Here is a 26,001-nt window from a genome sequence, read left to right on the forward strand (position 1 = left end):
GAGGGAAGCTTTTTTGTTTTTGTTGTTGTTGTCCATTGTCCCATCCTTAGCACCTAGAATGGTGCCTGGCATATAGTAGGTCTTCAGTAAATATGTTTTTTTTAAAAAAAATATGTATTTATTTGAGAGAGAGAGAGTGAGTGAGAGGGAGAGGAGAGGGAGAGAGAATCTGAAGCGGACTCCACACTGAGCACAGAGCCTGATGCGGGGCTTGATCCCACAACCGCGAGATCATGACCTGAGCTGAAACCAAGAATTGGATGCCTAACCCAACTGGGCCACCCAAGCGCCCCTCAATAAATATGTTTTGAATGAATGAAACTTAAGTGCATACGTGAAAAGAATACTTTTTATGAAAAAGACGTCCACTAGATGGCATTGCTTTCAAACTTTATGTAATTAATGTCTGGGAGCAAAAGATAGGATCTTTTCTGTTACTCTAGCCAGGAAAGCTCTGTGATGAAGATTGTCACAAGAAATTGCTATAATTAATGTGAGGCATATAGATACTAGATTTGTATTTGGTTTTTGATTTATATATATTTTTAGATATCTTTTCTAAAATAAAAATACTTGGAGAAACTGATTATAGAAAATTATAGCATACTGGTATGTAAATAATCATTTGATACAGTTATTTCACATGGTAACTGTGAATAAAGTCACTTTGTGTCCATACATTGACCACCTTCCTTCTGAGGGGCCTTAATTGAATGGGAGAGCAGTAATAAGTTCCAGAGCTTTTTACCACTCAAGGCACCAGTTGAAATTCAGCCTAGTGTTGAAGGCAGAAAATTATTATTGTCTGTCATTTGTTGTTGCCGATGAGTTAGGTACTCACTGGTTGAGATAAGTATTCAGTACCTAATCAACCAGGCATCCAGTTTTGAAAAACTTCGTGTTTCTGGCAGACGTTGCCATACCTATCTTATTAAAAATCAGTGGGTCCCAAGTGTCAGAGCTTTTAGCTGACTTCTCTGACCAGCTCCAAACTTGGCAAATAGTTGCCCTAATCAAGAAATTTACACAATTTCCTCAAATCCTTAAAATGTGCCTGTCCTGTCTGTGCCAATGTCATCTCATTTTTTCCTGCTTTCATCGCTTACCTCATTTCCTCCTTTATTCCACCCTGTCTCTCTCATGCACTTCCCCTGAATGCTCATTTGATCCATTTTGTTCTCAGTTTTTACACATCTTTTAGTAATTTTTCCTTTTCCTGTTCAACCTAATGTTGCCTTTTTTTAAATTGTTCAAAATACACTTTAAAAAATATTATTGACCAGTTTTCTCCCTTTCTCTATTTTAGATTTTTCTTTTTCATTTCTGATTATAATATATGTGAGGAATTTATTTTGTTTATCTCTTTAAAGTTCTCAGCCTCTTCTTGGGACTCATTAACTATCTAGAAATGAAAACACTGTTCTTTGTACTTTGGCGTCTTTAAATGGAACATAAAGTATAGGGTGATTTTTGTGTTTATAGTCCTTCCTCCCAGTCATCCTTGGATGGTTAAGTATCAGGCTGATAAAGTATTATTTTAAATAGGAGACAGTTATACTCAAAGATTTACACTTTTATATTTTTAATGAGAAATATTTGAATTTTCTGGTACTGAGCTCCATGTCTTAAGCTATTAATGATGATATTTGCATTTGTTTGGCCTTGTCACCCTCCTACACTTGGCCTACCCCATGCATTAGATCTGGCTTTGAGTTCATAATGTAGAAAATCCTTTTTTCTCTACTAAGGGAATATTGGACAACATCCATTTGTTTAGAAAATAATTTCCTGTTTACCAAGAAGCTATTAGATACATTTATTTTGTATATATTAAGTTTTAATTGAGAAAGCATATTTTTCTGTTCTGAGACATGGAGACTTACTGATATTTGATTGTTAGAATGATAATATATATTTGTTCAAATATATTTCTTTCATTCATGATGATGAAATAATTTTTCTTATTTACTGAACAAATCTTACAGCTGCTAGCCAAATTATCACTTATTAAAAAACATATCTATTCCTAGGAAGATAAACCTCAGAGACATTGTTGCTTACTTAACCTTAGATGAGATCTGAAAGCCCTTGCTGGTCTCATGCTGTGACTGCTAACCTCTTTTAGTGCTTATAAAGGGAGGCTTGTTTTGCTTATACCTGCTTTATTTTTGTTCTAGTGTTACTTGTGGCTTATGAGTTTCCTAAGTAAAATTCATTAGAAGTTCAGCATTATGGCCTTAAATATCATTACCTATTTTCACTTGTGCTATTTTTCTTCCCTACAGACTGGTTGAGATAGCAGAATCTCGTTTTCCCAGATATTTTAACACTGAAGAAAAATTACTTTTGACAAGCAGTAAGGTTCATCTTTATCGGGAACTCAGCTGTGATGAAGTTCTGCAAAGGTATGCTGCTTTAGATTTTGGTATGTTAGAAATACTTTGAAGATTTATTTTTTGTTTTTTATGTTCTCAGTTGAGTGAAAAAAAAAGTCTCTACATATGTATTAGGGTTATGGGAAGTAATTATTTCAGTGTTCTTTATTTGCTACAGTCTATTGGATGAAGTATTTCTTTAAAAATGAAAACAAGTTGAATGAGTGAAGTGTTTTAGATTTAATTAATTACTTAAGTGGTGTATTAATTATCTATTGTTCCATTGACAGGTTACCCCCAAAATTCAGCAGCTTAAAACAGCAAACATGTATGATCTCATGTAGTAGCAGAGGCTTAGGTATCTAGGAGTGGGTTAGCTGTGTTTCTGGCTCGGGGTTTCAGGAGAAGTTGCAGTCAAGCTGTTGGCCAGGGCTGTGGTCATCTCAAGGCTCAAAGAGGGCTGGAGAATCTTGGAGAATTCCAAGGTTACTCGTGTAGTTGCTGGAAGGCCTCCCTTCCTTGCTGGCTGTTGGCCAGAGGCCTCTGTTCCTCACCATGTGGGCCTCTCCATAGGGCTGTTAACAACATGGCAACCTGTCTCCCCCAGAGAGAGGGATCTGAGAGAGTGGGCATGTGAGAGAGAGCCCAAGGTGGCATCTGTAGTCTTTTATAACTTACCCTCAGAAGTGACATACCATCATTTTGTCATATGCAGTTGGTCATGTAGACCAACCCTGGTAAATGTGGGAGGGGACTGCACAAGGATGTCTGTCAATACAAGGTGGGAGTAAATGGGGGCCATTTTGGAGATGGGCTATGATAAGCAGTTTTATCCTAAAATTAGTAGTATCGTAGGAGAGCTGGAGAATGAAACTAAATGAAAACATGTTGGTGCATTTTCAAAAGAGTGCTATATGTATAGAAGAGCTGGAAATAAGTTATGATTATTGAATACTTGCAATCATTACTGTAACTTAGGAAAGACCAATTTGTTGTCATTGTTTTTAAGTTGGTTAATCTTTGCAATACCCTGTTTTATATTATATCTTAAATTTATCTACTATTTTGCAAATTCTGCTTTTACAGGATTGAATCTTTGGAAGAAGAAATTATTTCAAAGGGAGTTAAACTTGTAATTATTGACTCTGTTGCTTCTGTGGTAAGAAAGGAGTTTGATACACAACTTCAGGGCAACATGAGAGAAAGAAACAAGTTCTTGGCAAGAGAAGCGGCCTCCTTGAAGTATTTGGCTGAGGAATTTTCAATCCCGGTAAGTTTTTTCTTTTTCTCTCTTTTTTTCTTTTTCTTTGTTTTCTTTTATGTTAAGTTCACTGACTTAAAATATCAACTAATATAATTAGAAGAAAATGTAAAACAGATGATGTGTTAAAGGTAGCATGGTCTAATTGCTATAATAAATACCACCGTCTTCTTAAGTTTGTTCATCTGTTGAGATTATCTTTTTCACAGTAGGAGTCTGGAGCAGATTTAAATGTTGAAAGTTCCTATGTGGTCAGTCCTTTTCTCAATCCCATTGTTGACTCTCTGTGTATTGTATTTTGTATTACTTTTTGTTTTGTATTACTTTTTTGTATTACTTTTGTCACATTGAGGTAAACATTGACTACTAAAACTACATGAAATTGCCTAGGTCTATTTCTGTAGTTCCTTTTATGGCAATATTTGTCAGTTTTATATATATTTTAGATTTAGATATTATGTTATTATGTTCGGTGCTGTCTTGTACTCTGTAGGATTTGGTTTGCTCCAAATGGCCAGAGGTTGACTATCACATTTTAAAGTATTGGGAGTGATAGTGATGAAAGTGTCAGTAAGGAGACCTTGAGAGATTACTGTTGACCCCACTTTCTATAGTGGGGATTGTGATGAGTAAATCTGAAGATGTGGGTATCTTGTAAGGGTTTGCAGTGGTTAAGCTATAAGGTCTAAGTGTGTACTGTTTGCTTTCCCAGTAGCAGTGCATAGGAGAGTTCTGCTTATTCTGCAGCCTCAGCAACATTTAGTATTGTCAGGCTTTTCAATTTTAGCCAGATATCATCTCAACAGAAGATAAGACAATTCCTTAAACTGAGGTAAGATTTAGTTATGATTTTATAATCTTTAGATTCGTGTTTGGAAAATTAAAAGCTTGGATCTTTGTAATATGTACCAAGATGGTAAACTACCACACAGCCTTTGAGATTTATAAACCCAAGCAAGAAGTCAAAGGAGAAAATGTGACATATAAAAAGTTCTACATTTCTTAATGGCTTTTTAATTCGTATTTTGGATTGTATGATGTAATTCCTGGTGAAGTCAAGGGCTGTAAAGTTTATCCCGGATGATGCTCATCTTTTAAATTTTATTATAGTTGGTTAAAATGATAAATCCAAATCCATGTTTTCCCTGGCCAAGGGAATTTAAAAATATTTTGTGGGGTTACTTGATTAAATGGAAAAGTTAAGGATGTATACTTATTTTATTAATTCATAGTGGTTGCTTGACTTAATCCTATATAAAATATGAAAATTCACTTTTTAAAAGTTGTATTTATTTGCTTTTAAATAGTAATTGTAGGCTAATGTTTTCATTTTTTTTCTGAGGTTATTTATTTTCCTGAGTGAGAAAAGGGCTCTGCTTTTCTTTGTTTTTATTAGTGCCCTCTGAAAGAATAGGTACTTATTATTTCCATATCTCTCTGTCTTTGCCTTTGTTGTTCTCTTTAGAGATAAGTGCAGAATATAACATGCACTTCTGTAACACAGGATGGTAGTGGTTTTTGTGACAAGTTAGTATTGGTTTTAGAAGGATTTTGAAAAATACTTCCTTTAGGAAGTGTGGGAATTTTCCTAGCCTAATTACCTCATTTAAATGAAAAATCATGAACTTTTAAGTTTTTAAGCTGTACTTTGAATAGGCGACTCCACATGGAACTAGCTAGCTGAAAACAATATGTCGCTATCTAATTTATTATCCCTTTCAAAATCACAGACCATATGCCTCTTTATAGTTCCTCAAACATTCCAACAACCATTCCTGCCTCAAGAAGTATTTGTTATTCCTCAGTCTGGAATATTTCCCCCTCTGAATATCCATATGATTTCTTCTCTCCTGTCATCTTATTAATGGGGACTTTCCTGACCATGTAAGTATTAACCACACTCCCTGCCTCCCCTTCTCCCTTATTATGCTTTATGTTTCTTTGTTACAGTTTTCACCTTCTAGCATGTTATATATTTATGTTGATTGTGTGTGTATCTCCTCCACCCCGTAGAGTGGTCACGGGGACTGTCTACTTTCTTCACTGCTTTATTCTCAGCAGGAGGAACAGTGCTTAACACACAGTAGGCACTCAGTAAATATTTTCAAATGTATGAATTGAAGATATTCCTTTTCTCTTTGGACTTGAGTTAATCTTATATATATTAGTATTACACTTCAATATTTAATATTTGCTTTTAGCCTTATTTTGATCCTATCTTTAATATTGTTTATTATTTCTAATAGTAATAAAATACAATATTAGATAGCAGAATGTCTTATCATATAGGAGGTGTACTCAGATTACCCTGGCATCTTATAGGAAGAAAAAGAATTCTTAAGATTCTTAAGCTTGGAAAAGTCTTTAGAGCTCTCTCTATATATCAGATCTATAGATTTATATAGTATCAGAAAGCCAGGAAGTAGAAAAGATTCTATTTCAGTTTAGTAGAACTATGATAAGTGAATGTCTGATGGCCTCTGAGGAGTGGGCAGGAAGCCAAGCATTCCAGCCTGCCCTCTGGCTGTGGATCTGAGATGGTGGATAGGGCCAGGACCATGCCTGGTACTTTGACACTCTAGATATCATTTCATTCAAATAAGAGTAAAGAGTAAAATCACCTTTAGGTGGTGGATGAGTACTTTATTGAATTTTAAAATTTCTTTTCAGTGAACATGCAATACTTTTAATAAGTAGGGAAAAGCTAAAAGTATAATCTATACTTAATTTTGATTGTCACATTGTATGTATTTGTAAATGTTTGCATGCAAGGATGCCTGCATGCATGCATGAAGATTTCAGTCTTCTCTCTCAGTGATTGATAAAATAGACAAAATGTTAGCAAATTAAATCCAGAAAGTCAGAAGCCTGAATAACATAACCAACTTGATCTAATTGACATTTACAAAACATTCCACTCACTGCTTGCAGAAAATGCATTTCATTCAGGTACACATGAGATATTCACCAAGATAGACAGTATTCTGGGCCATAAAATAAAACTCAACAGATTTAAAAGGTTGAAATGGTACAGTGTATGTTTTTTGACCCACAAGAAGAGCAAATTAGAAATCATTAATACAAACATATCTGGAAAATCCCCAAATATTTGGTAATTAAGCAAAGAATAAATCACAAGAGAACTTAGAAAATATTTTCAAGTAAATCAAAATGAAAATACAACATATCAAAATTTGTGAAATGTGGCTAAGTCGCTGCTTACAGGGAAATTTATACAATTAAATGCTTATATGAGGAAGAAAGGTTACAAATCAATAAGCTTGTAAGAAATAGAAAAAGAAGAATAAATTAAACCCAACATAAACAGAAGGAAGGAAATAAAGTGCAGAAATCAATATAATTGAAAACAAAAACAGTAGAGAAAAAAATCAATGAAATAAAATGCTAGTGTTTTGAGAAGACCAATAAAATTGATAAAACTTTACCCAAATTGACCAAGAGAAAAAGAAAAAACAAATTAGTAATATCAAGAATGAAAGAGGGGAGGGGTGCCTGGGTGGCTCAGTAGTTAAGTGTCTGCCTTCGGCTCAGGTCATGATCCCAGGATCCTGGGATCGAGCCCCGCATCGGGCTCCCTGCTCGGCGGAGAACCTGCTTCTCCCTCTCCCACTCCCCCTGCTTGTGTTCTCTCTCTCTCACTGTCTCTCTCTCTGCCAAATAAATAAAATCTTAAAAAAAAAAAAAAAGAAAGATGGGATATCCCTATAGATCCTATAGACATTAAATGATAATAAGAGAATGTTATGAATAGCTTTATTCCATTAAGTTTGATAACTGAGATGAAATGAACAAATGCTTTGAAAGACACAGACTACTTACTGAGAAAGAAATAGATAACTTAAATCATCCTGTATCTGTTAAAAAATTGAATTTGTAGTTAAAAATCTCACAAAGAAAACTCTAGGTCCAAATGGTTTTACCAGTAATATCTACCAAACATTTAAAGGAGAAATATCAATTCTATACAAGTCTTCCTGAAAATTTACAAGAAAACTACAGACCAATGTCCATTATAAACATAAACCCAGAAATCCTTAACAAAGTATTAGGAAATTAAATCCAGCAATAAATAAGAAGGGACTGAGTAGAGCTTTCAGGAATGCAAGGTACATTTTGAATGCAACATTAAAATATAAAATCCATCACATCAACATAAAAAAAAAGATCTCAGTAGATGCAGGAAAGAAAAGCAGTCAACAAAATTCATCACCTGTTCATGATGAAAACTCTCAACAAAGCAGGAGTAGATGGGAACTTTCTCAACTTGACAAAGGACATCTACAAAACCCTTCAACTAACATCATACTTAACTTATACTTAGTGGTAAAATACAGTCTTTCTTCCTAAGATTGGGAGCAAGGATAAGATACCCCACTCTTACTATTTCTAATCAGCAATATACTGTAGATCCTAGCCAGCATAATATGGCAAGAAAAATAATTTAAGTACATTCAGGTTAGGAAAGAAGAAATAAGACTGTCTTTGTTCATAGATCATATAATTTTAGTAGAAAACCCAAAGATTCTACAGAAAAAAGAAAACTATTAAATCTAACAAGTAATTTTAGCATGGTTGCAGGATATGGGTTACACAGAAATCACTTGCTTTTCTATATGCTAGTAATGAACAATTGGAAATTGAAATTGAAAACATGTACCTTTCATAAGAGCACCAAGAACATGAAATACTTAGTGATAAATAAGACAAAATATATCTAATATTTTTATGCTGAAAACTACAGAACATTGATGAGAGAAATCAAAGAAGACCTAGATAAATGGAAACATATCATGCTTATGGATTGAAGACTCAATACTGTCAAGATGTCATTTCTTTCTAAATGGCTCTATGTATTTAACACACATCCCAATGAAAATCCCAGTAGGCTTTTTGGTAGAAATCAACAAGGCAGCTGTCAAATTTATGTGGAAAAGCAGAAGACTGAGAAAAGCCAAAAGTTTATAAAAAGGAATATAGAGGACTTCCACTCTCTGAATTCAAGACTTACTATAAAGCCACAGTAATTAAGACAGTGTTATATTGGTGGTAGGGTAGATTCCCAGGTCAGTGGAACAGAATAGAGAGTCCAGAAAATAAATGGATTATGGTCAGTTAATTTTGAACAAAGAAGGTAAGGTAATTTAATGGAAAAGGGATAGTTTTTCAACAAATGGTGCTAGAACAATTGGATATCTATTTGTAAAAAACAAACCTTGACTAATTCTTCACACATTGCACAAACCTAATTCCAAATGGATCATCCACTATAACATAAAACCTAAAACTATAAAACTTCTAGAAGAAAACACAGGAGAAAATCTTTGTCACTTTGAGCAAGGCAGAGATTTCTTAGTGATACAAAAACAGGAACTGTAAAATAAATTAACACTTCTGCTCTTTGCAGATACTCAAGAAAATGAAGAGACAAGCCACAGACTGGTAGTTAATATTTGTATAACTTATATGTTAAAGTACTGGTAACTAGAAATATAAGAACTATGAAAATTCAGTAACAGTCTAATGTTTTAAATGGGCAAAAGATGTGAATAAACACTTCAAAGAAGATATACAGATGGCAAATAAGCACATAAAAAGATGCTCAATCATTAGTTGTTAGGGAAATGCAAATTAAAATCATAACAAAATACTGCTATACACCTATTAGAATTGTTCAAAAACCAAAACCAAAACCCTAACTATGCCAGATGCTGACGAGGGGGTAGAGCAGGTCCATCTCTCATCCGTGCTGATGTAAATGCTGAATGGTGTAGCCACTCTGGAAAACACTTTGGCAGTTTTTTTGTACAGTTAAACATTTTAATTATGTTACCCAGCAGTCTCTCCCTAGGTATTCTTTTTTTTTTTTTTAAGATTTTTATTTTATTTATTTATTTCAGAGAGAGAGAATGAGAGAGAGAGAGCACAAGAAGAGGGTCAGAAGGAGAAGCAGACTCTCGCTAAGCAGGGAGCCTGATGCGGGACTCAATCCCAGGACTCCAGGATCATGACCTGAGCCGAAGGCAGTCGCTTAACCAACTGAGCCACCCAGGCGCCCCTATTCTTTTTTTTAATGCAAAGAAATTATATTCCTGCAAAAATCTGTATGAAAATGTTTTTAGTACTTTTATTCACTATCACCAAATACCACAAACAACATGAATATTTATCAGCTGGTGAATGAATAAAGAAATTCATATTCAAGTAATGGAATATTCATATAGCAGAATACTACTCAGCAATAAGAAGGAACAAACTACTGATATAAACAACAGGGATGAGTCTCAAAAGCATTGTATTAAATGAAAGAAGCCAGACTCAAATGGCTACATTTTATGTGATTTGTTTTATGACATTCTGCAAAGGGCAGAGTTATGGAAGTGAGAATTGGGTTTGTGGTTTCAGGGGCTCAGGGTGGGTAGGTGAGGAGATTGACTACAAGTGGGTATGAGAAAACTTTTTGGCACGATGGGAATGGTCAATGTATTGATCGTGGTGTGGCTACATGAGTGTGTAAGTTCTTCGAAACTCAGAACTGTACACCCAAACAGGGCATGTTTTTAAAATTATATGTTAATTTTTCCTCAAGAAACAACAAAAAGCAAATGAAGCACTTACACTAGAGGATCTCTTATGATTTAGAACTTTCTTCTTTGATACTAACTTTCTGTTACCTCAAGGAAAAGAGAATTACCAAGTGTGTTTAATCAGTTAACTTTAGTTCAGCAGTTCAAGCTTTGGCCAACAGCCTTCTTTTTAAAAAATTGCTGTTGTCTTCAGAATTTATGGGACAATATCAAGTTGTTGAAGTTTTATTTTATGTTGTATTATACTAGCCTCAAAATCAGTTTTGTAGGTTTTTTCCAGTTGAGTTATAGGAGCAAGTTGCTGAAGACTTATAGGTAAGAAACATAACCCAATACTTAGCCTCTTGCTAATTCTTCTTTCTGAAACATGTTTCCTTTTTTTTTTTTTTAACGAATATCTTTGTCTATAAAGTTAATTATATTTGGACAGTTTGTGAACACTGCCAGCACATTAACGATTGCTGGAAATATAGTAATCCTTAATGAAAATGCGGAGGCAAATTTCTAAAAAGCTGAAATGTCTCATTTTGAGTTCAGATAGTTTTAACCTCAAAAGTTAAATCAGTAACTTGTATTTTAAATTCATGCGTTCTTTCTGGAGATGATTTATTTGTAAGGATGTAAGAAGAAATGTCCTCCCTCAGGGTTGAAGAAAAACTAACCTCTCAAGGTCTTCTTTTGTTCTTTCTTCATTAGTGTTGTATAACAAGTTATTATTATTTCAATTGAGATTTAGATCTAGATATTTTATTAGTTCTGTGGAAAGTCACAAAAAGAAGCTCTTTGCAGTAGTTTATATAGGGTATACACTTCACTAACTTTTTTTTTTTAATGGGATGAAGAAGGAGTAGTATATAGCACATAAAATTCTAAATTTTAGGGACTTTTAGGCCCCCCAAGGGTGTTAAAGTTCTGATATTTGGTGGCCATGGGTGACTCGATCCTCTTTCAAAGTTTTAAGATGTTCAGGTAGTAACTTAGGAGAATATCCAGAGCATGTGTAAGCTGCAGAAGACCAAGGCAGGGCCATTTCCCCCTCTGACATTTTGTTATACTAACATCTTTTTAAAAGTTTTTTATGATTCATTACACTAAGGACCTTATACATATACAACTTTCTTTTTTATGATGTTTGTGAGATATTTGATCGATTTCACCATATTTGGGACACTAATAAAGTATATCATTATATTTTAAGCTTCAGTTCATGTTCTTGTCTTATTTTTTGTTTGTTTATTTTTTAAGAGAGGGAGAAGGTGGAAGGAGCAGAGGGAGAGGGAGAGAGACAATCCTAAACGCAGGCTCCACACTCAGCAAGAGCCAGACATGGACTCGATCTCACAACCCTGAGATCATGACCTGAGCCAAAATCAAGAGACAGACGCTTAATCGGCTGAGCCACCCAGGTGCCTCTCATGTTTCTGTCTTAAAATGGTAGCAGATACAAGTTTTCAATAGACACATGGTCTATTTTTACTACTTAAGTGAAATGTTTCCATAATTATTTAATTTCTTGGGACTTCATAGACATGATTCCTCTAAAAGTTTAGGTAATAGAGAATAACATTCATGTTCATCCCCTTGATATTACTGGGATGCCTCAATCCTATGTACAAGTTAGATGTATTTGACTAGATCCATTTATTTCATTGTCTACAGAAGAAGATTATTTGCTCCAAATGGGTAGTCTTGCAGCCTTGAAAAGGGGGAAACTTGTACTGTGCTAAGAGTATTTAAATTAGGAAGCATTTATTTTATAATATGGCAACCTAGGAAACCCAATATTAAAAAAATACATAGTGTCCATAAGCCATCTAATTTATTGATACTGTTATGAGAGACATAAACAATTGCTCAGAGAATATGCAGTAGAGACAAGTCTGATGGAATCACCAAGTTGGATTTTTGCTGCTAATTACACTTCTGCAAATTCCAACAACCACCGCACTGTGGTGCAGTCCTGTATTCTAGCTCTTTTCCTCTAATAAGAAACAAATCATTTACACCATTTCAGCAAATTTATTTTCACCAACATCTTAGATCTATGGTTCATTTGCATTTCAAGTCTTATCTCTACTTGCCAAAGGGAAAGCATTGTCTTCACCGATCTCCAAAGCAGTGTGTTCATATGGTGGACATAAGACGATACATTGGGATTTTGGAATAAAACATTGGAAACAGGGCACCTGGTGGCTCAGTCGTTAAGCGTCTGCCTTCAGCTCAGGTCATGATCCCAGGGTCCTGGGATCGAGTCCTGCATTGGGCTCCCCGCTCCGCGGGAGGCCTGCTTCTCCCTCTCCCGCTCCCCCTGCTTGTGTTCCCTCTCTCGCTGTGTCTCTCTCTGTCAAATAAAATCTTTAAAAAAAAAATTGGAAAATCCGTATTTACTTTTTACCTCTAAAACTTATATTTTATGTATGTTTTTAAATGTATACAAAGCATTAGGACAGTAGACTTCTATGTACCTTAATAAAGACACATTAAGGGTAAATTCTGCTTTGGTGAGTGATCAGTCGTGGCAGCCAGTGCTCTGGTTCTCTCAGAATTTCAGGTAAGCAAGTAGAGGGGATACACCCTCCCCTCCACACACGCACATTTTTTAATGCCTTATTTTTTTTAATGTCTGTGGACGCTGTCTCTGAAAAATCAAATTGCTCCAAAACTTACCTCAAAGATAGTTTTTACTTGCTGGAGGATTTTGGGTGAGGAGAATTTTTCTCCTCACAGACTTTTACAATATTAGAAGAATTGTACTTTACAGCAGTTTTTAGCATGGGGTTTGGAGTCAAATGGACCTGGTTAGAGTTTAGACTCCTCCATTTACTACCTGTGTAACTGTAACTTTTACATCTTTCAGTTTCCCAGGGGGACTTGCCCAACTTTAAAACAGTGATATAGTGATAGTTTTCAATAGATCCTTAGAAATTTAGAGGATGGGGCACCTGGCTGGCTTAGTCAGAGGAGCATGAGCCTCTTGATATCAGGGTTGTGAGTTTGAGCCCCATGTTGGGGGTAGAGATTACTTAAATAAAGTTCTAAAAAACACTTTGAGGATGATACTTAAAAAAAAAGTTTCCCCTGATGGTAGAAACTGGTTGTTCTTTTGAATTAAATTAAATACTTAGCACAGAGCCTCACATACAGTTTAACAAATGATCAGTTGAAAATGCTGTAAGCATATAACTAATATTTAACACCTTCATTTTACAGATGAGAGACTCTTACTATCTCTCTTCCAGAAATGGTAATACTTTGTTTCCCATTTGCTTGCTCCAGGACTTTCAAATGCCAGTGGGCCCATTCTCATTTTGCCCTGTTAGCTCTTGTGGGCCACTGGTCAGCATATTTTTTCTGTAAAGGGCCAGATAGTAATATTTTACGCTTTGTGGACTGTGCTGTCTCTGTGGCAACTATTCAGCTCTACCATTATAGCTTGAAAGTAGCCATAAACCATTTGCAAACAAATGGGTATGGTTGTGGTTCAATAAAACTTCGATTACAAAAATAGGTGGAGGGCCAGATTTGACCCATGGGTCATAGTTTGTCAACCCCTGATCTGGATGGACCCTTCTCCCTTCTCCCTAGGCTAAGCACCCAGGGCTGGTGCTACCACAGTCCAGCAATTTATAGAATTAGGAGGAAGGGAATAGAGTAGTCTACTCATAAAAGCAGTATTTCCTCAAACTAGTTAAGGCATTGACTCAATTTTAAATGCAAGTAATAGTCTCATGAACTCCCATTATTGACTTCAGTTTTATCTTAATGTCATAGAAATAGACAGATTTATAAAACAAGCTAATAACTTTATATCAAATCACACTATGAAACCATAAAAGTGGGTTGCATTTACAAACAACACAGTACTATTCAAATTAATTACTCTGATAGATGATAATTTGCTAAATCAAATTATTGCTTGCAATATAAATAACTTACGGTACAAGTTCTTTTGGAATATATATATATATAATATATATATATTCTACTGTAGTTCATGTGATGACTCAACTTTCCCACCTCTTTTCTCTATTTGAGCTACTACAGAACCTTCTTCTGTTTAAAGGGTGACATCATTTGGCCCTCACCTGGGTGTGAATGCATATACATTTAAAGTCTGCCATTGCTCTTTTCTCATTAGTCCCTGACAATTAAAGTGATACTACTTGGCACCATTTGATTGAAAACAGACACTGACATCATGTGGCAGTTTTCAATTATAAAGTGTCTGTACTAATATTTTCAGGTCATCATTGAAATGAAAACATAAAAGTTAAAAATTCTCAGGATTTACAGACCATTGAACATATTTATAGACTACAGTTTGAGAGATTCAGTATAAATCTTGTAGAATCTTATTTCCTGAAGTTTATTCCGGAGGTATAAGGGACATTCTGCTATTGGGATGTAAGATGGAGAATCTTTGTCTTTTTAAAGTGTGTCCATGCTAGTATTAGAAAAAAACTGAAGGCTCTAAAAGTGTTCATATATACTGGTTGAAAATAACAGAAGAGAAGAATTTAAATATTGCTTGTGTAAAATAAATTGCGATTATAGTTATTCATGTTGCCTGTTATCACTGACTTCTGATTACCATAGGCAGAATAGTTATTATACATATTATAAATTATGTATCAGATTAAAATAATAGGATTTCTTGCCAAAAGGACTTTTAAGGTCACTTTGATCAGCGGTTTCATTTTACAGATGACACTGAGGCTGGGTAGTGACCTGACTTGTTCAAGAATACTTAGCATAGGAGAGGACAGATAGTAGAATGCAAGATCTTTTTAGATGCTGGTTCTGGGATTTTTTTCTACTGTAGGATTATGTTTTTTTCCTGAGATCTACAGAATGATAATGAACTATAAACCTCTTAAAGACAGGATTGTGTCTTCTATTTCTCTGATTTCCAGGGCCTCATACTGCGGACAAGTAATACTTAGGAAGTAACACCTAATAAAATTACAATTACTGAATTATATTGTACACCTGAAACTAATACAATGTCAGTTATATCTCCATTTTAAAAAAAGCATATATGGGGGGGGGCGCTTGAGTGGCTCAGTCATTAAGCGTCTGCCTTCAGCTCAGGTCATGATCCCAGGGTCCTGGGATCGAGCCCCGCATCGGGCTCCCTGCTCTGCGGGAGGCCTGCTTCTCCCTCTCCTTCTCCCCCGGCTGTGTTCCCTCTCTTGCTGTATCTCTCTCTGTCAAATAAATAAATAAAATCTTAAAAAAAAAAATGTGTATATGGGACCCTGAAATAATAACACAGAGTTGTATATTAACTTCAACATGTGTGAAGAGGGGCTGAAAGTAAAGTTTTCTTTCTCAAGCTGAATAAGGAAAGTAATTGGTTAAATGGTGATAAGTAGTAATAGTTTGGGTTACTAGAACATGTACCTATTGCCTAAGTAAGATGGACCTAATTTTAAGGGTATTGTGAGGGGACCTGAAAAGTTAAAAAAAAGTTATAATTAAGGATTATGAAAATATACTTACTACATATATAGCTTCCATTTGAAAATTTTGCTTTATCTTTTTAAACGTAATTTGAATTTTTTATGTTTACTACTGATGTTCTTGCCCTGTTTTTTATAGTATGCCACATTAGCTTTGTTTTTTGTTAATTTGCTTTGCTTTCCATCTTAGAGTTTTATAAACTATTTGAATAAAGGGGAATAAAAATGCATTGCTTAGATAAAAGGACTTTAACCTTCAAAATGCTTCTTCAAAAATGCTTCAGGGGCGCCTGGGTGGCTCAGTCATTAAGCGTCTGCCTTCTGCTCAGGTCATGATCCCAGGGTCCTGGGATCGAGTTCCACATCGGGCTCCCTGCTCTGCGGGAAGCCTGCTTCTCCCTCTCCCACTCCCCCTGCTTGTGTTCCCTCTCTCGCTGTGTGTCTCTCTCTGTCAAATAAATAAATAAAATCTTAAAAAAAAAAATGCTTCAAATTTGTATTTTTGAACAAGCCAACCCAGATGCAAAAAAATGCACGCAATGCTAAGGTCTAATTTTTACTGTCTCAGAGAATTCAACGAATTAATTTCAATTGTTGGTATATGAGTAGCATTGAAGTTTTTTGTCTCTTTCCCCTCTATCTTGTTCTACCTTCATTTCTTGATACTGTATAAATATTTTCTAGTATATGGGAACTAGTACCAGTTAATGATATTTAGAAAAGTGGTATATCAAGAAAAATTTGGGTATACTCTAAACAATCTAAGAAGGATAGTCTTATTTTTATTGAAAGTTGTTGTTAAAATCCAAATTATTTTCCTGAGATGTGATTATAAACAGTTTTTCTGTTGTAGTCATCTATGTTCTTGATTATGTGCGTTTTGGGACTATGCATTGCTCTAATGTATTGCATAACAAGGTTTCTTTTGAAATATTAATGTTCATTAAACGTTTAAAGCTGTTTACAGAAAAATGAATGGAAATATGTATATTTATTATTTTATATTTTATTTTATTTTTTTAAGATTTTATTTCTTTGTGAGAGAGAGAGAGAGAGAGAGAGCTCACAAACAGGGGGAAGGGGCAGAGAGAGATACAGGGTCGGGAGGGTCAGAGGGAGAAGCAGACTCCCTGCCGAGCAGGGAGCCCGATGCGGGACTCGATCCAGGGACTCCAGGATCATGACCTGAGCCGAAGGCAGTCGCTTAACCAACTGAGCCACCCAGGCGCCCCAGAAAATTGTATTTTCTTTTGTGTAGCTCTTTATAATTTCTAAAACTTTGTTTTTATTGTTGAGAGGAGCCAAAAGCTAGAAATAGCTTGAAGGTTAATAAGTAGGTAATTGGCCAAATTAGTGGTGGTACATCCAGATAATACAATATCATGTCATTGTTAAAATGAATGAGAGCCCAGAAATGCACTCACAGGTTGTGTAAGGAAGGATTAACTCAGCTGATGTGGGTTGCCCAAACCCAGCATGTTCCTGAGAAAGGCTTCAAGATTGGCTTCAAGATTGGCTCTTGGCTTGCTCCTGGGAGACAGATTCTGAGCTCTTGGAATATTCTTTCTAAAAAGAGTGTTTTTGTATGCCTGAGGCCTTGGATTACACAGTACCGGTTGGATCAGATAGTTAATGCAAACCATTTGATTTATGGTGAACACCTATTTTTGCTCTGGGGACTGGAATCTGAAAGCTGTGGTTAGTCATGCAGGTCCTGGATGCCTTGTGACTGACCCCCAGTAAAACCTCTGGGCACCAGGGCTTGGGCAAGCTTTCCTCATTGACATCACTTGGCATGTGTTGTCATACATCGTAGGTGGGAGAATTAAGCACGTCCATGCAACTCCACTATGGGATGACACCTGGAAGCTTGTGCCTGGTTTCTACTGGACTTTGCTCATGTCCTTTTCTCTTTGCTTATTTCAGTCTGTATCCTTTTGCTGTAATAAGCCATCATGGAGTGTAACAGCTTTTCTGAGACCTGTGAGTCCTTTTAGTGAATCTCTCCCAGAAAGTAGTCCTGAGGACCCCTGACACACAGGGCATCAATAGATATGTGCAAGAATATTTATGGAAGCTTTGTTTGTAATTGCTCAAACCTGGCAAAATTAGTCACTAGTATTGCATTACTCTTACTGGTTTTGATAATTGTACTATGGTTGTAGAAGATGTTAACATTAGGAGAAGCTGGTTGAAGGGCATAAAGGAACTCTCTTTTTGTAACTTGTTTGGTGGGTCTAAGATTATTTCAGAATAAAAAGTTAAAAAAAAGAGCGGTTTGAGGTGCTTTTATATGCATAAATTGGCTCTGGCAGCTCATAGAGAAATGCCATTGGTTGTATCTAGAGAAAGAAAGTAGTGGCCAGAAGGGAATTTACTTTTGCTAAAGCATTGCATCTCACTGATTTAGTCATCTGGTCATATAGATATTACCTCACACTGCTCGTCATCTTTCAGCAAATCTAGCTGAATATATTCAGTACCTGATTACTTCTCATCACGTTCAGTGTCATCATCTGGGTTCCTGGTGGTTAAGAGTGGCTTTGGAGTTAGATGTTGGTTTGAATCATAGCCTCACTGTTTGCTGGTTTTATGACCCTGAGTAAGTTATTTATCCTAGCTCCAGCTCTTAGTTTCCCACTTGAAAAACAGGGATAATAATATCTGACTCATGGGGGTGTGAAGATTAAATGAGATAATGTCTCTAATGTTCTTTGCACAACGTTTGACACATTCAGTAAAAGGTAGCCATTAATTATTAATTTGAAGAGTTACCTCATTCCAGATGCTTGGTATATTTTATCTTTTCTCCAAATATTTTTCACAAAGCTGTAAGTTTCTCAGACAGAAACATCATGTGTTACCATTGTACCCTCTTCTAGCTGTTTTTTTGATGCATGCTGTTATTGCTGGACCCTCATACTGCCTGGTTAACTTACTTATTCTTTGGATCTCTGACTTCTTTTTCTTTTTAATTCAATCTTTAGCAATTGTGTACAGAACTCTGCGAGGCACTATGAGGTCATAAAGATAAAACATTGTCCTTAAGGCTTTTATAAATAGTAAATTGTGGGAGACAGATAGCTTTCTGGTATAATGGAGAATGAAATAAGTACAAGTATCCTCCACATTTTGAAAGTCTGTATTTTTGCTAACCGAAAGAAGTATTTTCAGAGGATTTTCACTTTTATGAAAAAAGATGAAAAGTGAAAATAGCATTCAGCATTTGTTTTACAGTGAACCCTTATAGAGGCTGCGTGTACCCGAGCAGGGAGAGCAGCCCCGCCCAGCTCCTTCTCCCCGAACTACACTCAACATTTCAGCATCAAGCCCCCAGAGCTTTGAACTGTGTCTGTGGGCATCTGTGCTTTATCTCAATTTATTTTGTGCATCTGTTAGCAAGATGTGTCCTAAGGTATCAGAAAAACCTAAGAGAGATTATTTTTTGGGTCTGGGAATGCTCAAAACTTTTTCCATATAAATTAATAGTAATTGCTTCTTCACTTTATGCCTTTTTGGGTTATGAAAGGTTTCATAGGAATGCTGTACTCTTGGATAATAGGGGAAACCTGTATCTTGTCCACTGTTCTTTTTCGGCTTCTAGCAGTTATGTAAGTAGCTTGTAGCCCTTCTCTGTCCTTTACTTTGGACTATAGATTACACAGAGAGAAATAAAGGTAGGTAGCTAGACCTTCATAGGCTCTAAACTCTATCATGTCTAATCTTTTTTTTTTTTTAAGATTTTATTTTTAAGTAATCTCTACATCCAATGTAGGGCTCAAACTCACAACTCCGAGATCAAGAGTCACATGCTCTACTGAGTGAGCTAGCCAGACACCTCTATGATGTCTAATCTTGATCCTTATTGTATATTTTTATTCAGAAAGAGAGTGCTTTTTTAGAGACAGATAGTGATTAAACCGATAAAGCACAAGCATAATTCCAAAGTTACGTTGCTAAGAAAAAGTTAGAAATGAAAGCAAGTTGCAGGTCATAGTCTTTAGTGTTATTTTACGTATGTTACACAATGCCTTGATGTGTTTGTAAAATTTTCCAATTGAAGGTCTTAAGGTGGCTGAGTGGAAAACTTTAATTTTCATGTGAGAACAAGGATGCAGACAAATGAGGTGATTTGTCAAAGATTCCTTAAGAAATCATTTGCGTAACTGAATAATATCACTTGCTACTTCTTTCTGGGATTACTACTGCAATATCTTAATTGGTCTGCTTATCTCTTTTCTGTATAGGTACACACCACTGCTACATAGTTTTCTCAAAGTATGTCTCTGATCACATCCTTCTCGGCTCAGAAGCATTGGGGGTTGGAGTCAAAAGGTGACTGTAGACATCGGAGGATGATCGTGTAACTTCTTTGTCCTTGGTCAGTTGATCTTTCAGTATAGGAACCTCTCATGTGTTCCTGTAAATCTTAAGCATAGCACGGTCATTTCTGTACATACTTCCTTATCTCCTAAAGTGAGATAGGTTTTGGGTAAAAAAAGCAGTTTTGCAAATCTCAGCCATGAGCAAAATTCCTTCGATGATTAACGTGCTTATGTATCAGGGCTAATCAGAAGTTCCTAAGCTATAGGTCACAGCAGCAAGGGAAGTAGACGGAATATGGAGTCAGACATGCTAAGTTTCTCCTTGTTACAAGTTTATTAAGTTAGTAAATTAATTCCTCTGATAGTTCATAATTTTAATAGAGTTCAAACTATTAGTTTTTTTTTTTTTTTAAAGATTTTATTTATTTATTTGACAGAGACACAGCGAGAGAGGGAACACAAGCAGGGGGAGTGGGAGAGGGAGAAGCAGGCTTCCCGCCGAGCAGGGAGCCCGATGCGGAGCTCGATCTCAGGACCCTGGGATCATGACCTGAGCCAAAGGCAGACGCTTAACGACTGAGCCACCCAGGCACCCCCGAACTATTAGTTTTAACTTTTAGTTTTAAAACAGAAAACAACTTCACCCCAGTTAGAAGGTTTTCCGTTATTGATTATAAGAATTGAAGTAGGCAGTTAATTAACTTTGTAAGATTTAAAAATTTTTTCTATACGTTTAAGAGTCTATGTAAATATGTAACAGCTGTAGTTTAAAGGTTTTGCCTTCCAATACAAATAAGATAATTTAAAATAGAAGATATGAAAAATTAGATATTTCTCATTTGAACAGTTTGTTCCCTGCGCATTTTTTGCCTTTTGTTTATCCTTACTATTAAAAAAGATATAATCTTATCAATTTCACATTTTCTTATTTGTTTTGATTCTCTTAGTGTTGATTCAGTCTTTGCTGGGAGATGTTTTATTAAAAGTAAAACATTTAAATCAAATGGTAGCTCTTTAATCCTAAGACTGTCTTGATGGTCATAGGAGTGAAAAATGTGTAGGGTTAGAAAGAGAGCAAAGGCTCTTGTTCTTACCATTAATAGTTTGAAATTTTTAAAATTTAACTTTGAATTCTAAATTTAAATTTTAAAATTAAATTTTGCTCATAAATGTTTTGGTTTTGAAGTCCCTTTTAAAATCAAGGACCTTGGGGTGCCTGGGTGGCTCAGTCGTTAAGCGTCTGCCTTTGGCTCAGGTCATGATCCCAGGGTCCTGGGATCGAGCTCCCTATCGGGCTCCCTGCTCTGTGGGAAGCCTGATTCTCCCTCTCCCACTCCCTCTGCTTGTGTTCCCTCTCTCGCTGTCTCTCTGTCAAAAAATAAGTAAAATCTTAAAAAAAAAAAGATCAAGGACCTTATTTAGTGTCTTGGAGTTTGTGTTAATTAGTTTACTGGCAGAAGTAAGTAGTTGTTGAAATTGTTCTAGTTTAAGTAAATAATCTACAAGCTTAAACGGCTGTTAATAATAACTATACTTTATCGAGGATTTACTTTTGTTTCAGGTTTCGTAGTGAGTATATTTCAAACATTTTTCATTTAATACTTTAAGTAACTTTGTGAGGTAGGTTATATTATTCCTGTTTTATAGTTGAAGAAATTGAGGTTTATAAGGATTAAATAACTTTCCCAGAATTACACAGCTAGTAAGTGGAAGGGGTGGGGTTTGAACTCAGATCTGATTCCAACGCACGTGTTCTTATTCACAATGGAACACTGCTCCTTAAAATAGTCAAAATTATTCTGCTCCCTTGCTTTTTATTGTTATACTAAAAGCTGTTCAGTACTTAGAATTCTCTCTTCCAAGCCTTTTTTCAATAGAAAGTCTCACACTTGGCTTTATGCTTTGACTGCTGTGTGCGAGTGCCTCTATGTGAGTGGTATCTCTATTTCAAGTAAGAGAAATACTTGCATACTTGCAAGTATTTGATTGCTTTTTCAGCTTTGATTGTTTTTTTTACCTACATATAAATCATACATGTATACTAGGAGTATAATTAATGCCTTTTATCTGCCAGTGAATATGCTAAAGACTTGTTGGGTTTCTGTATTCTCAAGCTGGAATTGGCAACCTTGTAGCTTAAGTCCTGGGATAAGTATGCTGTTTTAGGAAAATAATTCCTAAATAATTGTATTTTGGACCTCTCTTGGGAAACATCTGAAGTACAGACAACCTCCTAATATTCTGCTTTGAGATTTAATGAAAACTCGATACGTGCTGTGACTGGACAGGAGACATTTTAGTTTCATGGCCAGATGTGTCCAGTAAAATTGGCTGTTCATGAATTTAATTAAAAGTTCCTAGGAACTTACAGCTTAAGGTAGTTTTTATAAGCATCATGACTCAAAGGACCTTTAGTGTGTATGTTTGAGGGAGGGACAGCTATGACCTGAACTGGAATAAAGCAATGCTTGTAGTTATGAGGACCAAAGTGAAGTATTTTCAAGAAATACTAAAAATGTTATAATGTGAAAAGGTTTTTTTAATGCTCTTAGCTTAAAGTTATTAAAATTGATTTTATTTCTTAGACTATATTGAATGAATCTCTTTTTTTGTTTTGCTTTGTGATCTTTAGCTTAGTTTACTGGGTTGTCCAATAACATGGGCTAGGCCTGCCCTACAGCCGTGGAAATGACAGTTCTCTGTCCAACTATAGACCTTTCCTCTTACCTCTCTCTTCCAGTCTCTGGGAACCACGCTTTGAAAAGTAAACATTTTATAGAAACAGTATGATGCAGTGAAAGTACCTAGAATTTCAAGTCAGAAAATGTGATTTTCAGAATCAAATGCATTTCAACTAGCTATGAGATTGTGGATCAGTCAGTTCTCATTTCTGAGCCTTAGTATCCTTATCTGTAGGAAGGGGATAAAAAAAAGCTCCTGCTTCATAAGGCTTAATATTGTTATTACTAATAATGTTAGTAAATGAATAATAATAAACATATTGCTAGATTACTAACATTTATAGAGGTTTTTACGGTTCACAAAGCACTTTCGTATGTAGTAATTTTATAGGAATATATATACTTACATATCTATGAAAGGACTGTAAATTCTGAAGCACTGTGTGAGTATTAGTCGATATTTTCATAACCAACTGAACTTGAATTAGTGTCTGTGTTCAACTTCAGTTATTAGAATGTTGAATCAGGGTTTTTGAAATTTAGATAATGCACTTAACTTCTGGTTAGCTAAAATAGAAATTTTGGAAAGTCTTCTGACTAGTGTTAAAGTTTATTTTAAAATTAAATTGCAATTTCGTCTGGTTTCTATATTATTATTCTTATTACTTAAAGAAGTAGAGGCATTGACTCAGTAAAAATCATGAGTGGTCTGGAGTACTTAGGGGCTAGTGTCATTTTGGGAGTTACAGTGAGGTTCCTGCTATACTAAGAATAAATTATCATTTAGTGATAAATGTGATTATTTAATTTTTTTTTTTTTAAGACTTTATTTGTGAGAGAGACAATGAGAGACAGAGAGCATGAGAGGGAGGAGGGTCAGAGGGAGAAGCAGACTCCCTGCCGAGCAGGGAGCCCGATGTGGGACTCGATCCCGGGACTCCAGGATCATGACCTGAGCCGAAGGCAGTCGCTTAACCAACTGAGCCACCCAGGCGCCCTAAATGTGATTATTTAAAAATAAATATTTAACACTTTATGTTTACAAAGTACCCTGCGATTGTTAATTAGCCCACACCAATGTTTATCTCTACATAAAGGATTGGGCGAGTGCCTTTGTTGGCCAGCTTTGGGCAGAATTTCCAGATACCGTTGCATCGACTCATTCTAACTCTGGAATCAGTTGATATTTGTCTGTATACCAGAAGGGATCTTCAAAGCTTATTCATTTGTTCAGCTGCTCCAGCACTTTCCCAGAGAGATTATTCTGAAGAAAAAAAAAAACTCTAGGAAAAAATTATAAAATTTTTTCTGTGCGTTTTGAAATAAATGCACAGAACCTCACAGTTTCTAGGACCTAGAAGTTCTTTCTAAAGTGTAACCTAAATATTTCCCTTCAGAAGTTAAATAGGTAATATTTTTAGAGTAACCACCATTGAAAGCATTTTGTAATGAAATAGTCTTTGCTTTCAAGACTCTTATATTATCTATTAGTGGATATAAAACATGTAGTTAAGAAAAGATCAACATGATATAAGATAGGAAATAGTAAGTTTTAAGTAAGTGGTTGTGGCAGGTACTGTTAGTTTCCATCTTCCACTTGTTACTAGAACCCTGGTTGTGTTTCCGTGGCAGTGTGTCCAACTTAGCTAAAAGTTCATGGCAGTCTAGTTCCCTGATTTCCCAGGTAATTTGGCAGCAGGAGGTAGCCATGTAACCCAGCTCTGGCCAATGATACCTGTTTCAGTTCTTTATTGCTGCTTAATAAATTATTCCAAAATGTAGTGACTTAAAGCAATGATTAGCACTTATTATTTCTCATATGGGTCAGGAATTCAGATGGGGCAATGGGAACAGCTTATTTCTACTCCATGATGTCTGAGGCCTCAGCTAGAAGACTCTAAGACTGGGGGCTGGAATCTTACGAAGACTTGTTCACGCTGTTTGGCATTTAATGCTTGTGTCTGCCAGGGGCCCAGCTGCAACATTTATACTTGGTCTCAACATGTTCACTGGGTTCTGAGAGTTTCCCAAGGGAGAGAGCCCCAGATGGAAGCTGCATTCTTTTTATGACCCTGCCTCAGAAGTCACATAGCATCATTTCTGTTGTACTCTGTTGGTTGACACCGTCACAAGTCCCCACCCAGGTGCAAAGGGAGAGGACATGACCTCTCACTTAGAGATCTCTATCACACCATGAAAAGAATGTGTGGGATGGGATAAATATATTGGTGTGGCCTATTTCGAAAATACAGTTTGCTACAACATTTAAGGGAAGGCTTCTTAGTGGGGAGAAGGAAGCTTCTAGGAAAGCTTTTACTTAACAGATAAAAGAGAAGTGATATTCTGGCATGGTCCTTCAATGCTTATCCCTTTTTGCCTTGAAGGAGCAGCAACTATCTTGTGCCCGTGATGTAATAAACTAAAGTGCTAAGGATGTTGGTGTCATTGGATGTCAGCCCTGGACGCTCTGCTTCCAGACTTTTTCTTCTATGAGGCAAATAAATACCTATTAGGTTGAAGGGGAAGTAATAATCAGGTTAAACAGATTCTTGGAGGCCAGAGATACTTCTTTTTCCTTTTGTAGGAAGTTAGATCCCTAGAACTTATTTATCTTATAACTGAAGACTTGTGCTCTTGACCAACATTTCCCCATTTCCTCCATTCCAGCTTCTGCTAACCACTATTCTACTCTCAGTTTCTATGAATCCAACCTTTTTTTTTTTTTAATATTCCACGTATAAGTAAGATCATAAAGTATTTGTCTTTCTCTGTCTTATTTCACTTAGCGCAATGTCCTCCAGGTTCATCCATGTTGTCACAAATGGCAGAATTTCCTTCTTTCTCATGGCTGAATAATATTCACACACCCCATGTCTTCTTCATCCATTCATCAGTTGGCAAACTCTTAGATTGTTTCTGTATCTTGGCTATTGAGAATAATAATACCATTTAATTTTTTTTTTATATTTCACTAGATTTGTGTAGTGCTAGATTTATGCAGTAACTTGGATTAGGTACCAATTAGAAATCAAGTGGAAAAGCATAGACCTAAATCTGAAGATAGTCTTATATAATGAATTATATTATGTATTGTAGATCTGAATTTGAAATAGTTCTTCCTTTACAATGTTAATGCTGAATAAAAGATGAGATCCTTATGAAATAGTGAGCCCAATCTGTAAAATGATCAAATTTCTTTAGTATTAATCGTTTTTAAAAATGTCTCATCTGTTAATGAATTATGACTGAGGTTTTTGCCAAGTTTTTCTTAGGAACAACTTTGTGTAAGCAT

At 35.7% G+C, this 26,001-nt stretch overlaps 1 protein-coding gene across 9 annotated transcripts in view; it reads left to right on the forward strand.

Moving 5' to 3' along the window:
• Positions 1-26,001, forward strand: part of RAD51B (RAD51 paralog B) — a 562,202-nt gene that overhangs the window by 37,061 nt on the left and 499,140 nt on the right. For 8 of the 9 annotated variants that reach the window (XR_010405219.1, XR_010405220.1, XR_010405221.1 and 5 more), the window contains exons 6-7: positions 2,286-2,405; positions 3,462-3,645. Coding sequence is in view for 6 of the 9 variants with exons in the window: in XM_064571227.1 (XP_064427297.1) it covers positions 2,286-2,405; positions 3,462-3,645 (304 nt within the window). In the remaining 3 variants the exon portion in view is untranslated. Of the gene's footprint in view, positions 1-2,285; positions 2,406-3,461; positions 3,646-5,366; positions 5,521-9,554; positions 14,412-26,001 lie in introns of those variants that run through there. The other variant, XM_064571232.1, reaches the window with a different exon arrangement.

The sequence above is a fragment of the Mirounga angustirostris genome, unplaced genomic scaffold (assembly GCF_029215605.1).
Source record: "Mirounga angustirostris isolate CCGP_5_RB_7025 unplaced genomic scaffold, mMirAng1.0.hap1 SCAF_9, whole genome shotgun sequence".
NCBI lineage: Eukaryota > Metazoa > Chordata > Mammalia > Carnivora > Phocidae > Mirounga > Mirounga angustirostris.